At 42.3% G+C, this 16,797-nt stretch overlaps 2 protein-coding genes across 6 annotated transcripts; both read right to left on the reverse strand.

The window, feature by feature from the left end:
- Window positions 1-2,512: 2,512 nt before the first annotated feature.
- Window positions 2,513-8,763, reverse strand: LOC123084842 (putative nuclease HARBI1). Its single transcript, XM_044506362.1, has 6 exons — window positions 6,407-8,763; window positions 5,843-6,301; window positions 5,567-5,659; window positions 3,757-4,769; window positions 3,179-3,671; window positions 2,513-2,823 (listed from the first exon to the last, which is right to left on the reverse strand). The coding sequence occupies exons 4-5, from the start codon at window positions 4,196-4,198 to the stop codon at window positions 3,199-3,201; spliced, it is 915 nt and encodes a 304-aa protein (XP_044362297.1). The 5' UTR covers window positions 4,199-4,769; window positions 5,567-5,659; window positions 5,843-6,301; window positions 6,407-8,763; the 3' UTR covers window positions 2,513-2,823; window positions 3,179-3,198.
- A 266-nt stretch (window positions 8,764-9,029) lies between these two features.
- Window positions 9,030-15,995, reverse strand: LOC123084841 (uncharacterized). 5 transcript variants are annotated; one of them, XM_044506361.1, is made up of 11 exons: window positions 15,693-15,995; window positions 15,458-15,604; window positions 15,199-15,353; window positions 14,118-14,408; window positions 13,905-14,010; window positions 13,691-13,715; window positions 12,549-12,666; window positions 12,384-12,476; window positions 12,194-12,271; window positions 11,988-12,075; window positions 9,030-9,198 (listed from the first exon to the last, which is right to left on the reverse strand). In XM_044506361.1, the coding sequence occupies exons 1-11, from the start codon at window positions 15,805-15,807 to the stop codon at window positions 9,182-9,184; spliced, it is 1,233 nt and encodes a 410-aa protein (XP_044362296.1). In that variant the 5' UTR covers window positions 15,808-15,995; the 3' UTR covers window positions 9,030-9,181. The 5 variants fall into 5 exon arrangements, with proteins under 5 accessions (XP_044362296.1, XP_044362293.1, XP_044362295.1 ...); XM_044506358.1 differs by having other exon boundaries at window positions 12,169-12,271; XM_044506360.1 differs by lacking the exon at window positions 9,030-9,198 and adding an exon at window positions 11,000-11,093.
- Window positions 15,996-16,797: the final 802 nt, after the last annotated feature.

The raw sequence follows: 16,797 nt of genomic DNA on the forward strand, positions 1-16,797 counted from the left end.
TGCCTCTAGGGCATATTTCCTTCAGCTGCAGTCTTGGAGAAGCAAAGGACAGGAAGTGGATGGGGTGGAGGCGAGGAGATGTGGAGGACGGCCAGAGAAGCGAGCGCCTTGGCCGGAGATGTGGAGGAGGGCGAGGAGATGTGGCCTGTGCGCAGCGGCGGCGCCGCACACAGGAAGAGGGACAGGGAACGAGTGATTCTAGGGTTAGGCCGTTTGGGTTTAGTGGTTTTGTCTCAGCGGAAGCTAACTGGAAGGCTCTCGAAGCTGGGCCGGACAAAAAAAATTCAAACTGGGCCGAATTATTCGGCCGATAGGCCCATATATCGGGCCCTAGCGAGACGGCCGAAAATCATTTTTTTCGGCCGAAAATCAAAACGCAGCCATGGATGAAGAAGTGCGCTCCATCACCGGCACCAATACATATAGGAGCTCGCCACGCTCCCCGCCGGCCACCGCGCCATTGGCCTGAAGTGGGTCTTTAAGATGAACAAGGACCCAGCCGGCAACGTCGTCACGCCCAAGGCGAGGCTGGTGGCGAAGGGGTACGCGCAGCAACAGGTGGTGGACTTCGACAAGGTCTTCACCCCGGTTGCACGCATGGAGACCGTGTGCCTACTACTGGCATTGGTGGCGCACATCGGCTGGCAGGTGCATCATATGGACGTTAAGTCCGCCTTTTTCAATGGCAATCTCGCCGAGGAGGTGTACGTGCTGCACCAGCCGGCCGGCTTCATCGACGTTGACAACTCGAGCAAGGTGCTCAAACTCTGGAAGGCACTATATGGCTTGCGTCAGGCCCTGTGCGCTTGGAACGCAAAGCTGCACGAGACCCTAACCAAGCTTGGGTTTGAGCGGTGCCCGCTAGAGCACGCTCTGTACGTTGATGATTTGGTGATCACAGGCACAAGCATTAGCGACATCAGAAAGTTCAAGGAGTAGATGGGCGAGCTCTTCCAGATGAGCGACCTTGGTCTCCTAAGTTACGTACTACTTGGGAATTGAGGTGAAGCAGGGCGACAGCGAGATCACGTCAGAGGTGGAGCCAGAAATTTTGTGAAGCTTGGGCAAGTTTGAGCCTAACTGTATAATCTGAAATTCAAATCTAATGGTTGAACCAAGGGTTTTTTTTTCTTCTTAATACCGGCTTTTCCAGGTAGGGGCCAAAAGAACTGGCTTTTGAAAAAAGCTCGGAAACTTTCGGCTTTTTGGCTTGAAAGTATTTTACCCTTTTATGTATGCAAATCTCTCAGTGTTCTAGCAGTCAACATGTATCAATCCATTCCCTAATGGGCGGTCGCTAACCCACCGTGGCATAAAAACATTTAAGCACTAAAATCATGCTGGCAAGACTAGTAATCAATCCTGCAACGCCGAAAGCACTTCCACGAGGCTAGGGGATATGTTGTGTTAAAATATGAATATGGGTTACCTAAACATGAAGCAAAAAAAATCTGACAAAATATTCGGTAACTGGACAGCTTTTTAAAAAATTGAGCAGCAGAAAAAACTTGATTCAGATAGACAACATATAAAATAGTACAAAACTCCTGAGCCACAAATCTATCTACATTAATAATGAAGTGAAATTTTGAACATAGTAGAACTCCCCACGCTCTAATCTCAAAATATAGACCTAAAAATAAGACTATCAATCTCAGCTAATGACGAGGGGGCAAGCAGCCGCCGGCTGATGATGCAAGCCCTTCCTGGGATTGATCCACTCCGGCTCAGCCTACTGGAGGCAAGGCACCCAGCCCAAGCCAGCCTCCACTCGCCGCTATTCCGTCTCTGATCGACCCAGGGTGTCGCCGTCTAGAACAGCCGAACAGGTAGGGTCGCAGGGAGGTGGAGCAAACGCCCGATCGAGTTTTTTGTTTTTTCCAGAAAAGATCGAGGTCCTCGCCTCAAGTTTTTTTTTATTAAAAGAGGGTTTCCCCTCCGATTTTCATTAGAGAAACCAAGCCAAAGTCCAGAGCTAGTAGTTTGTTACAAGCTAAACCGCAAAACAACACAAACTAGAAGAAGATCTAGCCACTACCAGCGGCTAAATCTCCCCACACGAACTAACCAGGCAAACTTAGAGGACATCACTTAAGTTCATTACATTCCAACCAAAAGAGAGAGACTAAGGTCGCGTTCGGATTCCCTCCACTCCGTGGCTCCGCGCCGGAGTGGAGCGGCAATCCAGCTGATTAAAGCTATAATTTACAGAGTTACTTAAAGCCCGCTCCGTGCGCTCCGCTCCGCGGATGACTACCGAACGCGGCCTAAGGACCTGTTCGGATCCACTCCACTCTGTCAACTCCTCAGCTCCACTCCCCGCTCCTGGATAGCTGGCTCCTCATAAAAAATCAGGAGCAGACAACATGTTCGGCAACCAACTCCACTCCCGTACTCTGGATTGCTGGCTTCCCACCACACATCGATCTGGTTTGACACTGCTCAGTACGTGCACGTGTTCACTTGTGCCAAGGATGCAATATAATGCACAAAATTGCACTAAAATACTGAGTTTACTCAAAATAATGTTGTATTTCACACATAATTTCTTTGTGCAAAATTTCACACATAATGAAATTTATCACACAAAAACACTTCAGCATGAGTTTGCTGAAATTACAGGATTTTAGCAACATGCACAAATAGGGTTTTCAGATGACAAACAAGAACAAAAACCACATAAACATATGAATTTTGTACACATCAATCCTAGTTCCAATGAAGCTCATGGAGACAATTTTCAACAAATGAAAATATTTATGCATGGCTGGTGATTGCTTGAATAGAACCAAAACATATATACTCTGCTTCGACTGATTTCACCTACAAAATTGCGAAATTTGTTAATAGTTACAAAAAGACATAGAATATGTGAAAGAAGCAGAATCAGGTAGTCACTAAACTAGCTAACAGCATCTTTCAGATTCTAGATTGATGCATCTTGCGACAAGGAAATAAATGACAAGTAATATTGTGGCTAATATTTCAGCGAATAACAAAGGCACTGAACACTTTCGACTTGTTTGGAGACCACATTCACATGTTTGGAGACAACATTCACATGTTTAACTTTACACCCAGTTATCTTAGAAAGCATGAATTTATTAAGCAAGATAAAAATTATAGGATTGTAACAAATATAAACACATGCATGGGGTAGAAACTAGTGTGTACTCACATTTATAGAAGAAGTGAAAGTCACCAACCAAGAGCAATATCAGTTGCTAGTTTATTACGGAACCGGTCCATGTCTTTATCGCTAGCCTCTGAGGTTGACGCGTCTGATGCATTTGGATGGATGGCGTACCGTTGATACCTTGAAGGTCTAGTTGGGACATAGTTGGGATCTCTGTCGACTCGAAGAAAGTGAAGATCACCCTTATCATGATATCGAACATAGTTGTGAAGGATCATAGTTGCAGCCACTATCATCTTTTGAGTTTCAACTGAATAATTGGGCATCTTTAGTAGAATCTGCCACTTCATTTTCCACACGCCAAACGCTCTCTCGATCACATTACGCTTGGATGAGTGTATCTTGTTAAATTTCTCCTTAGGTGTTCTTGGCGCCACACCTCGATGAAAATCAGGCACGTGATACCTCTCTCCCTTGTAAGGTGCTAGATATCCAGGTCTATTAGGATAGCCTGCGTCCACAAGATAGTACTTACCTACATACAACAAACAGATTGCATGTAAGGCCTATGAATTGTTTAAAGAATTTGAGTAAACAAAATTATTATAGGAACTACTAACCCTTTGGAGGATGAGGAAAGGTATCTTTGTCAACTTCAATTGCATGATACAAGACACTAGTATCATGCATAGAACCAGGTTGACCAACTGAGGTGTACATGAAATGCATGTCAAAATCACATATTGCCAGAACATTCAAAGTTGTTGATCCTGACCTTCCAATGTATCTAACTTGGTCGTCAGCGGGAATAGAAGCTCTGACATGAGTACCATCTAGTGCACCAATGCAGTCCTTAAGATGGGGATAAGCCCTTCTATCCTTCCGAATCTTTGGGTGCACACTACTAAAGTTTGGGTCCTTAGGTTTGAGGTAATCTGCTGCCATCTTAATCACACAGAGTAAAACCTCATGAAACTTCCGGTGGACTGTATCTCCTGAGTGCTTGAAACGATTTTGTGTTCTTCTATTAGACTCGCAACCCCCTAATGTCCACAAGAACATTGCAAGCGCCTCATAACTGCTCACGAAACAGGTTGATTTGAAGTCACTAGATGACTCGTTGCGCCAATGGCGCAAAGGCCGAGAGGGAGCCAAGTATTGTGAGAATATTTAGACACCCAAGTCGAAAACCAATTGTGGTCAACACTCCCACATCCTCTGCTTGGAAGCCGCCTTTTCTCACCGGATCTAACATAGATACATGATTCTTGGAGAGCAAATTTCAGAGAAAATATAAAGCATGGAAGGCTTTAAGTTGTACTATTGAGACCATACCACCATATCTTGATTTAGTTTCTTTGGAAATCTAAAGGTCTAAGAGGATGGTACATGTGAGAAGCTGTGAATCCACAACAAAAATCTAAACTAACTTCCAAACAAACATTTCAAGTTTGGAAGCCACAAAGAAACAGCCCAAATTTCTCGTTGTAGTGCAGGTTCGAGAAAATGGGCTGAATGACCATCATAGCAACATGTAGAAGCAGCAAAAATATAGGCTTGGTGTGTAACTGATCATGAAAGATAGCTTGGTCAGTTTCTTCATTGTTGGCTTATACTGAGCAAGAACATCAGCCTGCAGAGAAGAAAAATGGAGGACTGCTTTATTCTGCGGTACATCCACAATAGTATAGCAAATAAAGTAGTTAAATGTGCGCTAAGATGTGAGACCTTTTAGATCACTATTTTAGTGATCTAAAAGGTCTTGTATTAGTTTGAAGAGGGAGCACTTAATAAGACTGTAGGCCAGTACATCAAAGTAATGCCGGCTTCCCATTGATTTGATCAAACCAATATGACAAAGGGAAGGTGAAACTTCAGAAAACCATATAAATTGACCACGATGTCTTAATTTAAAACTCTGAAATGAAGTAATAAACATTAAGTCTGAATGTTGTCACTAAAAAAGCATAAAAAAGGCAGACCAGCCAGGAGTGCATCATAACCAGTGGTTCATCATGCGCAAACCAGGCAGCAGTAGCCTAATAACTTAGACAGAAAAAATGTAAGAAGTAAAAGCACAAGGTGGGAAATAGGACCGAGCATTGACAGGTAACCAAATAATGAAGGAATATCCTCATGAAAATCAAGAACAGTAAATTAGCATCCAGAAGTACATAGAAACAAACATTCCGCTTGGCAGAGTGTGATCTCAGTATGATGTCAATAGCTGGGACTAAGAAGGTAACCACGTAGAGTGTCACACCTAAGGGCGTTTTCTTACGTCTCTACTCTCTAGTAATACAACTCACTATTGATTGATTTAACTAAGGTATTCTTCAGTTGGGTATTTATAAAGGAAATTCACTATGCTTTTTTACCAGCGAGTAGAGAGCAACTGAAAGACTTATGTTTTTAAATGCAAGAACAAACCTCACCAGGCTGCTGTGCAGACTTATTGTCAGTGGAAGATGCTACAACTGAGCAAAATTGGCTTGGGATTTCTTCTATGCCTGCTGCTCCCTCCTGCAGCAATTATTTAGAACAACAAAACAATTTACTGTGAGATGAGAGAAGGCACACTAAAGAAGCACATCTGTAAGTGTATATCTAATAATATAGATGCTACAAATCAATAGAACTAAAATACTCCAGCAGTTGGGATCAGCTAGATCTATGTCTACATCACCAAATCAGAAGTTCAGTTACCTGTGGTTCGCTTGATAGTAGTTGCAGGTTTTCATGCGCTGAACTCAAGAACCGACCAGCAGCAACCAAATCTAAGCGCACAACCATCCCTCACAATTTGAATTCTACCCCAGCAAGTACAGACACGTCCTCTGCAACCTCACACAGATACGAAAGCGTCATAAAGCACACCGCACTACGCCGCCACCACGACCTCCAAAACATGTATAACGACTGAAATAAGCGGACGCATTCTACTCACACACAAGCATGACATATAAGCGGGACGAGGCCGAACAATACACGATGGCATGCCAGATCCAGAAAATTAAAATGATCAGCAATTTAAACACCATGACAACACGTACAGGAAAGGAAATATGCATTTTAGCTAGACAGAAAGCAAGCAAACCTCGATGGCAGAACAGAGATGCAACAAAGCAGAAGATCAGGATGCAGCAACACAAGAGATCGCAGAACCTAATAAATAAATGGACATGAAGTGGTCAGTGCACCGGCATGCTATGGAATAGACAAGTAAAAGAAGAGTCGTTCCCCGGGCAAATTAAAGAACGGTCCATTTACCTGAGTTAGAGTGGAGAAGCAGGCAAGCAGAGCAGCCAAGATGGATGAGCATACGAAGGACGAGCGGCCGGCAAAACCAAACACAAAAACAGAAACCAAATAGAGATCAATTTTCAGCTCAACCAGTAGATTCACTCCTTCAGGTATACATCCTAATTGGTCCTACAATGATCACAAGAAATTAGAGGATGGAACTTGACTGCCTTCTGTATCATTTGAAGGACGAACTTGACTGGCTATTAAAATGATAAAATGCATGATTGCCGCGGCACATGTACTTTTTTGTGGGAAAACATGCTGTTAGGTGCAGAAGTAAAGAACATATCGCATGGTTGCTTGTTGGCATGTATAAAATCATCAGACCAAGACAGAAGAACCATGATTATCATATGTACTGGAACCAAGATCTACATAGTGGCAGCCATTGATCTAGTTACTCAAGGGTAGTGCTACTGTTAAACAACAACTCTAAAGCAAAGTTACTGAATCTACTAAAGTAGAAGAGAATTCAGTTATTTAAGCATGAAAATGTACATACGGCATATGCTTAGGAATTTTTTTGTGGAAATACAGTTACTGCGCATGATCATACAGTAAATAAATATTAAGCCATATATACATCTCACACAGATAAGACCATGCACATAATCAAACAGGATTAATTTACTAGCTGCAGCATCAATAAACACAAGGTATTAACCATTTGCATCTGTTCTCGGCAACCACTGAACTGTTAGCCCTTTCATAGTGCCACAGAAAGACACACCATTTCCATCACTAATGAGGATCAACGAGCTAGCTAGTTCACTCCCTCCATGTCAAGGCAAATAAAAGAAACAGATGCAATACATATATATTTACAACATCCACAATAATCCTGTACTGTCTATTCGTTATCTCTGAAGAAAAGAAAACTCTGTATCTCTCTTTGTCGCTCATCCCCTTTCTCTAACAACCCCCCCAATTCATCCCTTCCTCTCAATTTCCTGTGAGATCCTTCGTGGACTTATGAACATGTAGAACTAATACTTACTGGAACCAAGAACCAGGAATCAAGAACTCGTAGAACTAATCAGGAATTTTAATCAAGAACATGCAGAGAAACAAGGGTGGAGAGGGGATATGGATCTCACCTTTCCGGATGTGACGTGGACGTGGACGCAGACCTTGCAGATGATGAATCCGAGTTGCCGGGGACGAGGACGAGCCCTGGATGATCTCAGCCGCCAGAGATCCGATCCACCCAAACCCTATGTCGCCGAAGTTGTTGTCGGGCAGAACAAACACCTAGGACAAGGAGGTGGACGAGGAGATGAGGGGGTCGCACGGGTTTGGATTAGGACGGAGGGGGTGTCGGGGAACTGCGGCGGCGTGGTCGCGGCGGCGCGACGCTAGGGTACCATGGTCGGGGGAGGAGAGGGCGTCGCTGGACACGGGAGAGAGAAATTTCGATCGAACCGGTAAGTTGGGGGGAGTGGGAGGGGAGAGGGAGTTGCGGGGAGCTGGCTTTTTGCGACTCCGCCAGATTCAACTGCAACCAGCTCCGCTCCACTCCTTCGACTCCGTGGAGTTGTTGCGTTCGGCGCTGCTCCGCCCACTCCCGAAACGGAGTTGTGGAGTGGAGTGGATCCGAACAGGTCCTAAAAACTCATGAAGCAGAATGGCAAGATCCGAAGAAGTAGAAGCTTCTGCTCCCCGAAGCATCACATTTGTAGCCTTGGTACTCCGAAACGCCACCCCTGCGAAGCTTTATAGATTTCACCTGCCACATGCTCGATGAGTCTTGCCCCCATTCTTTCCCCTGGGTCCTTTTTTTACAAAACAGCCCAGTCAGCGATCCAATAGCAAATTCTTTTAACGATCCCAATTGGGTCGTTTATATTTTTCCTGCCAAATACAATATCATTCCTACTATTCCAAATTGCCCATAATAAATCAAAGGTACCAGTCAAAACCATTTTCTTATCATTTTTGTTGAATTTATTCAACCAATTTCCAAAACAATCATTCAAATCTTTTGGAATAAGTTTAAGGTCAAAAGCACACCCAACCAGGCTCCAAATGAGTCTAGCAACAGAGCAGGAGAAGAAGAGGTGATCAATATTCTCCTCTTTCCCACACAAAACACAATGTTTGTCTCCTTTCCAGCCCTTCTTCAGCAAATTGTCTCTAGTTAGAATACTCTTTTTATTCAGGAGCCAAAGGAAAAACTTAATTTTTGCAGGTACTTTAACCTTCCACAAAAATTTCTATGGAAAGCCAACATCAGATTTAATAAGATGCAAGTATAAAGATTTCACAGAAAATTTCCTGTTTGTAGTCAACATCCACATAGGTTTGTCCCTCCCTCCATGCATTATGAACTCACATCTCCTTTTTAAGCTATCCCAAAGAATTTCAGAATCCCAACTATTGTTCTTCTAAAAGACATAGCCCCCCGCCCGAGGCCCGGCGGGCTTTTCACACAATCGGCCAGGCTTGGGCCTGATTTTTAGGCCTGACGACCAGGCTGAGCCGGGCTCAGGCCCAGGTTTTTTGCATCGGGCTTTGGTAGGCCCGGCCCGACAGATGGTCATGTATACCTGGGATCATACATAGCCTTTCTTTGAGTCTAACAGCCCTCTGAGATACTATCTTCACATGACATTAGCAAGGTGCTCTTGTTTTTTTTAGCAAAACAGAACAAGGGGCACTAAATTACATGTACACAAGTTATTTCTAATATCCACTAGACACTACATCTAATATGGAAACCTTTTTTTTCCGTCAGCCAGTTCAAGAGACTCTAGTACCTGTCAGAAAGAATAACACAACGTGAGTGTCAAATAACCACGCCTTCTTCTGCATGCAAAACTCCTCTCTCAAGGCGAATGTTTTTCAGCATGTAAGTAATATCTAATACACTTTTTTTAAAATTATTTAATTTTTACTCTTTGCAATATGTCACACAACTAAAACTTAGTGTCTTATAAATCACAAGGGTAGAAACAAAAAAGATCTCTTAGCCAAAAAAAAATCCTAAAATTTACAACTTTACAAATTTACAACTGTATCTGTATGGATCCCAATTCTTTGCAATATGTCACACAACCTAACATGGATGCTTTGGTAAAAAAAAGATGGATGAACTCTGTTCTCAACAATTTACTTTTTAATGCTGGACCAGCCATTTACAAAAACCAGAAACTCACAAATATTTCAACGAACAATGTCAACCGATGCTTACAAGGGATTATAGACTGCTGTTTGCATATGTACAAGGGATTATTCCGTGATTGTTAACATAGGGAGTTTACGAGGAATTGATATGGCAACTTCATGAAAAAGTTTCGTGGTGAAGTGTACACACAGCACTTGTACCCTGCACCACCAAACTTCTTCATCAAGGTACCACATGGAGAAGATATATGCGGCAAATCCAAATGCTATATACTCCTTCCGTTCCAGAATATAAGGTGCATCAACTTTCGCGCAAGTCAAACTTATGTATGTTTGACCAAGATTGTAGAATAAAATAACATCTATAATACAAAATAAATAAAATAAGAAAATTCTTTTCGTGATGGTACACATTTTTTATTGTAAATATTGAAGTACTTTTTTTCTAAAACTTGGTCAAACATGCACACGTTTGACTTTTGAAACAACTAATACACATTATATTTTGGGATGGAAGGAATAGTTTTTAGAATCGCCACAAAGTATTATGGTATAGATGTGGGTTCTCTGAAGCTAATAGCTCATAAATAACATATCTGAACGTTTTAACAATCAAAAGAAGGACCCAACATAACAGCTTCAAAGACTGGTGGCTCTCTGCTCGCCTTTCTATTTCAGGAAACAAGAGAAAAGGTTTTTTATAGCCTATGTTTCCTGTGAGCTTGGTCAATCTGGAGGGAAAGAAACTATCGGAATTTAACTGTCAGGCTGCAGCTCTTCAGAACTTCTTGTTTTGACTAGAAGCTCTTCAGGGCATGGATAATAAGCTCAGTGGTTTACAATTTGTGGAGTCTGGCCAGTGTTAAGGGCCAGAGCAAACTGGTAGCTGTTGTAAGTTCGCAAGTTGCCTGTTTCAGTTTAGTTTGGGCCGTTAAAATGTTGCAGGCCGCATCAAGGCTGTTTTCTTTCTTGTAACTTTTTAAAATACGCAGCCCTTTTGCATGGTTAGAAAAAAATAGCAATCAAATTAAGGACCTAAAGGGGCTCCATAAGAGAGCTCATTATGGGTAAGTTTAATGTGAGGGGACAAACAAGTAGGAGGTTGGAAGGCTGAATCTTGCTAAGTATAATGAAACAACTAAATGCATTGAGCAAAAAAATTGGGATCCATATAGTTGCTTGGAGAAATGAGTTTGAAGCAGAGATAAGTATGCTTGAATCACAAGGGCGTGATACACTACAAGTCATAGACATAAAAGATAAGACATGTTCATGCAGAGTGTGGCAAGTTTTTGGGAAGCCATACCTTCATGCATTGCCCTCAGATGCTCAATCAGGGGAGCTGAGATCCAAGCACATGCCGATTATTATTACAACATTGAGATGTTTAGGGCATCATATGCTGGGTCAGTACCATCCATGGCAGATTCACTAGATAAGACACTCGGGTTGCAAAGTACACCCACCAACTCTAAAAAGGCCTCCAGGCAGACCCAGGAAGCAGAGAATTAGGAGATTGTTTTTGAACCTGGTAGAAAGGTGGTTAGGTGCAGAACGTGTAAGGGAGTGGGCCATACGACAAAAACATGCAAGGAGCCGGAACCCGAACAAGAATTCCTATGATCTTATCTGATGTTGATGAGGAACCAACTTCAAACTAATTTGTCCTCTCATGTTAATTTGTTTTACACATCATTGCTTAGTACTGAGTACTATGTTTAATCTTATAAATCATTGCAGAAAGAAATGTGCACATGTGATTGAAGAACCTGTAGAAGCTCGAGAACAAACTCCAAGGAGAAGGTGTGAGTATTGCACATGCTTTTAGTCACATTTTTACTGCCCACTGTAATGTTTTTGGTTCAATAATCATTTCAGGAGAGAAGGTATGAGGACTGAAGAATCTATAGCTAACTACAAGAGGTATTAATCTGATTTGTACATATTTACATGTGCAAATAGATTGAAGAACCTGTACTAACTATATTATATTGTCTTCCTAACTCTAGGAAGAAAACTTCTGTCAACATGACTCCTATGAAGAAGCCCACAGCCAAAGGAAATGACAAGATAACTACAGTGAAGAAAGCTGCACCTAAAACAAAGAAACATGGAGCATGGATGCTTTGGTGACAGAAAAAATGGATGAACTCTGTTCTCAACAATTTACTTGCTGCACACGCCCATTTACCAAAGCCATGTAAACTCCCAAAATATCAACATAATTTATAGCATGGTATGATATTGTAAGCATCACATGGATGACAAGAGAGTGTATTGCACAATGCACATAAGCTTACACCATTGAATTAAAATATAATATATCTACAAAAACTGGAATATACATACTTGAGAATCGAATTGATAATCTAGATAATTTCTAGATGGGATCATGGGACTAGTTAAAAGAGGAGACGCGTACCTCTTGCAATAACTTCTCCAAGGTCTGATACAGTTGCAGTCAACTCTACGGTCCTTCGGCATTTTTTGAGTGTTTGAAATAACCCAACCTATGGAGTTAGCATAACACATTTCTCAGTGCTAACATTTTGCTAATAATACTTCTGTACAAAGGAATGAATGGCAGGGATCAAGCGAACTACCGTTATAAGATAGAACTGAACTTACAGAAATATGAACTTCAGTATTACGGCCATTTTTACTATCTGAAGGGCCTTTGCATATGCTCATCAACAGATTTTCCAACTGATAATTTCAGGAAAAAAAAAACATAGAAGTCACGAGCATGAAGCTACGGAATATCACAAGTGTAATTTATTTTCACTTTATTAACCTAACAAATCTCTAATACACCCACCTGAATTGTGGTAGAAATGCATTTTCCCTTAATACATTCAATAAGATCACCTTTTTGAATTCCACATATCTCAGCATTAGATCCTTTCGACACCTAAGGTTCAATTGCCAAATAATTACCATATGCACATGGGAAAAATAGCACCTTCAGGAAGGCATTATATACCTCTCTAACAACAAGACCGTCATCAATGTTATACATACGACATAACATGTCAACATGAGAAGGCTCTAGAAGCTTGATGGCCTCAAACCTCATCCCAAGATGAGGCCGACCAATGTACCTACACCAAATCAGGTACCATTTAACATATTTCGAGCAAGGTATACATGGGTAAGTAACGCTTCCAAAATAAGCCATTTTAGTGGAATTCAACTTCTATCTTCTTTTTTATTTGAACAAGGACTTCTATCTAACACGTTTAAAATTTCCCATCACTAACCAAATATTTTGATTCAAATAGATTTCAAAAAGGCCCAAAGGGGATGAATCATTAATGGTAGTTAGATATGCTGAAAGAAGATTTTTCATGATTTTACGTAAAATTGAAACATCAAATTTAGATGAGATCAATTGAGTATCACAAAAACATTTGTTCATAAATATCTCCTAAGTTTAAATTCAAGCCATCCTTAAAAAAAGATGGGTTCAGGAAAAATGTCCATAAAAAATGAGAGAAAAAACTAAAACAAAGTTTTCCCTTTAACTTTACTCTACACTTTGGCTATATAGATAGTACTAAAGACATGCGAAGCAAAATTATAAAGTCTTATCAGTTCTCTCTTATAAATAGTTGTCATGATGAAACATTTTATAGTCTATAAGAGTGGTTCTAATTGTTTCTTTCTGTCTAGGCCCCATCAAAGATCCAGTGCTTGATTCGCTTATAAATGATTGTTCCTATATTATCTATTGCAACCACTTGTTGAAACATATCACTATATATATAACACAACAATGACTATACTATTTGGAAAATCTTAACATAACTGAAAGGGCATACCAGTGCTCAAAGCTCACAAACAAAGTGGGGTCTGGGGAAGGCGCTTTCTAGACAGCCTTACCCTTGCATAATAATTTTGCAAGGAGGCTGGTTCTAACCCAAGACCTCCAGCCCACAAGTGGAGAGACTACCACTGGGCCAGGCATGCCCTCCAAAATCTTAACATCTTATGGCCATTAAATTGCGTAAAAGTGAGAAAATAGACACTAGTTCGACCACTAATAACAACAACAATAAAAAATAGGGGAGAACACATTACCAAACAATAATAGATACTATCAAAGAGCTGAGAGGAAAAACGAACCGATATTTCTTCCATGAATCCAAACCTGGTGCATGTAGCTCCCGCTTGCGCAGGGTCCAGGGAAGGGTCCGACCACTTTGGGTCTATAGTACGCAGCCTTTCCCTACATTTCTGTAAGAGGCTGTTTCCAGGACTTGAACCCATGACCTCATGGTCACAAGGCAGCAGCTTTACCACTGCGCCAAGGCTCCCCTTCTCTTCCATGAATCCAAACAATTGAGCAAAATGGAAGAAGGTATAAAAGACCCAAATCTCTCAGGGTCGTTGACCATTCCAACAACTTTTCCATTCAAGTCAATAACTAGCCCCCCATTGTCATACTACAACAATTCATATGGACAAAATATGAGATTTTGCAATATATAACATAAAATGACATAGAAAACTCAAAGTTGTACAAATGTATATAATACTAACTCTATATTACCTCATTATTATCATCGTCATGGCCATCTGGAGAACAAAAGTACACGTTGTGGTGCCGCTCAAACAAGTTTGGATTCAGATATTCTGCCCTAGCATATGCTATCCTTAGATTTAAGGAATTGTCTCTTCCTAGCTGAAAAACCTCTTGAGCAAATTCTACATCTTTTTCACGAAGAGATGGTAACTTGATTGGTTGATCCACCTCAACATTCAAGAAAGCGATATCGTAATGGGGCTGATAGTAGACAAGCTCGCCCTTTGCACTAGTGCCATTTAGCAAATGAACAGTGACCTAAAAAAGGTTCCAGAACAGATTTTATAAGATTTGTTTAACAATGCCTAGTAAGCAAGTGGCATATGATGTTTCCATATTGTTATCAGAAAAGGCCAATAGCTAGCCAAAAAACATGTACTTTGTACTGGTGCCATCTAGCAAACGAACAGTGACCTAAGAAAAATGTCCTGGGACAGAATGTATAAGATTTTTGAACAATGCTTAGTAAGAAAAATCACATATGATGCTTTCATTTTGTTATTATTAGAAACGGCCAACAGCACAAAAACATGTCATTTGCATTGGTGCCGTCTAGCAAATGAACAGTGACCTAAAAAAAGTTCTGGAACAGAATGTAGATTTTTTAAATGCTTGGTGAGCAAATCGCATATGCCGTTTCCATTTTGTTATCAACTAGAAAAGGCCAATAGCTAGCACAAAAACATGTCCTTTGCACTGGTGCGATCTAGCAAATGAATAAGCGACCTAAAGATACAAGACTTTTGAACAATGCTTGGTGAGCAAATCGCATATGCCATTTCCATTTTGTTATTATAAAGGGCCAATTGCACACAAAAAGAAACATTTGAATTGCAACTAGTTAGATTTTTTGTTATTATAAAGGGCCAATTGCACACAAAAAGAAACATTTGAATTGCAACTAGTTAGTTTTTTTGTTATTATAAAGGGCCAATTGCACACAAAAAAACATTTGAATTGCAACTAGTTAGATTTACACTGGGGATTAAAATATTTATTTGGGGGTGGAAGCGGCTGGGCTGGAAAAGAAACACTAGATTTGACTCACATCAGCATTAGGGGCATACTCTTGGCCGCCTGTCCAGACGCTGTAAGGAGCGTCCTTTGTGCGAATCAGCCGCGCAGTTGTCAAAACAAGGCCGGTTTTCTTCTCCGCATCCCAACCGACCCAGAAGCCGGAGCAGCGTCTCAGCGGTTCACCAACTGTGTGATTCAAGCACAATACATAAATTAAGTTGATGGATCAATCAATCCAAAACAGAGAGGGTGCAAAGCAAAGCTGCATATATAGTACACATACTACAGACCAAGGGAGGATGAAACCCCTAGAAGGAATTTGGCAGCGGAGAGCACGGCCTGGCTTCCGGATTCACGGACGGAGAAGAGCTCGGCAATGTGAAACCGGGTCGGGGGCTTGAAGCGATCGAGCGTGGGGATTTTCACAGGGCGGGGAGCTACAGGCAGGCAGGCAGCAGGAGCATAAATAAACAAATAAATAAATATAGTATGAACTGATGGAAAAAAAAAATGGATGAGACGGACCTGATTCTTCGTCGCGTCTGGCCGCCAAGTAGTCATCTTCCTCTTCGCTCCACACACCCACCTTCCTCTTCTTCTCCGCCAAGGGATCGTCTCGTATGGTCGGATAAGCCGCCATCCTCCTTTTCTTGTTGGACCCGCACTCGTCTTCTTTCCCGGATGGCCCCCGCCTGGAACCCACCCGATCGAGGAATCAACCGGTCCTCTCGCAATCGCGCCGCCGCCGCCGCCGGCGGCCAGTGGGGATTTATTCGTCCAGTTTTTTTTCCGGGAAGGGATTGTTCAGGACACCCGATTTCTGTGAAGAGACCGCGGCGCGGGCTAGATCTGGACCCAGCCCGGGCCTGATCAGTGTCATGGGGTCGCGGCCGTTGTGCGGCCAGGCCTGGCCAGATGGGCCGGGACGACCCGCCCTGGCCTAAACAGGCCAGGCACGGCACAACCCACCCCAGAAACCCCTAGTACACGGGCCATGCCGGGCCGGCACTCGTGCCGCACTTCCTGGCCCAGGCACAGACACATCAGGGAAATGGCTCGTCCTACTAACATGTTTAGCCCACCATCCCGTCTGATTTTGGGCTGTTTTTAGGCCTATTCAGGCTGTTCTGGGGGGCAATATATCTATTATTCTTGAAAAAAGTAAATGGGTCGTGTTGTGCATGCACTCGGCCTGATTATAAACGTGTCGACCTGGCCCACCATAGGCCGGGCACGCGAGCTATCGGGCCAGCATGCCAGGACTGGCCCATTTGGCCACCTTTGTGTATGATTGTATGTTTTGGAGTTGGTGCGACAGTCGTGGTGTGTTGGCGGGCCCACGACTGTGCGCATGGAGGAAGATGGCTCGGGCTTGCGGGTTCTTAGTCATGCTAGAGGTGGAAAGACGGGTTGCGTGCTTTCGTTCGTGCGGGTCGTTGGCGGACCATGGTGTTCCGACTACACTGACAAGGTGCGGGTCGTCGGAAGCAAGCTTTCAGTGTACATAGAGTCGTATCAGTGGCAGATAGGGATTGAGAGAATATTGATCTTACCTTTAACTCCTTGTGAGTTCGACACTCCATACTTATCACTTCCATCATTGGGAATTGCTACAATGATTCCCTGCACT

The sequence above is a fragment of the Triticum aestivum genome, chromosome 4A, assembly GCF_018294505.1.
Source record: "Triticum aestivum cultivar Chinese Spring chromosome 4A, IWGSC CS RefSeq v2.1, whole genome shotgun sequence".
NCBI classification, from domain to species: Eukaryota; Viridiplantae; Streptophyta; class Magnoliopsida; order Poales; family Poaceae; genus Triticum; species Triticum aestivum.

Excerpts from the sequence above, each read along its gene's own strand:
- LOC123084842 (XM_044506362.1), bottom strand. The coding sequence starts at position 4,198 with ATGTTCTTGTGGACATTAGGGGGTTGCGAGTCTAATAGAAGAACACAA. Across the intron at positions 3,672-3,756 it reads CTTTCCTCATCCTCCAAAGG|GTAAGTACTATCTTGTGGAC; the intron begins GTTAGTAGTTCC and ends TGTTGTATGTAG.
- LOC123084841 (XM_044506357.1), bottom strand. The coding sequence starts at position 15,807 with ATGGCGGCTTATCCGACCATACGAGACGATCCCTTGGCGGAGAAGAAG. Across the intron at positions 15,605-15,692 it reads CAGACGCGACGAAGAATCAG|CTCCCCGCCCTGTGAAAATC; the intron begins GTCCGTCTCATC and ends GCCTGCCTGTAG. Across the intron at positions 12,076-12,168 it reads TTCAGTTCTATCTTATAACG|GTTGGGTTATTTCAAACACT; the intron begins GTAGTTCGCTTG and ends CTAACTCCATAG.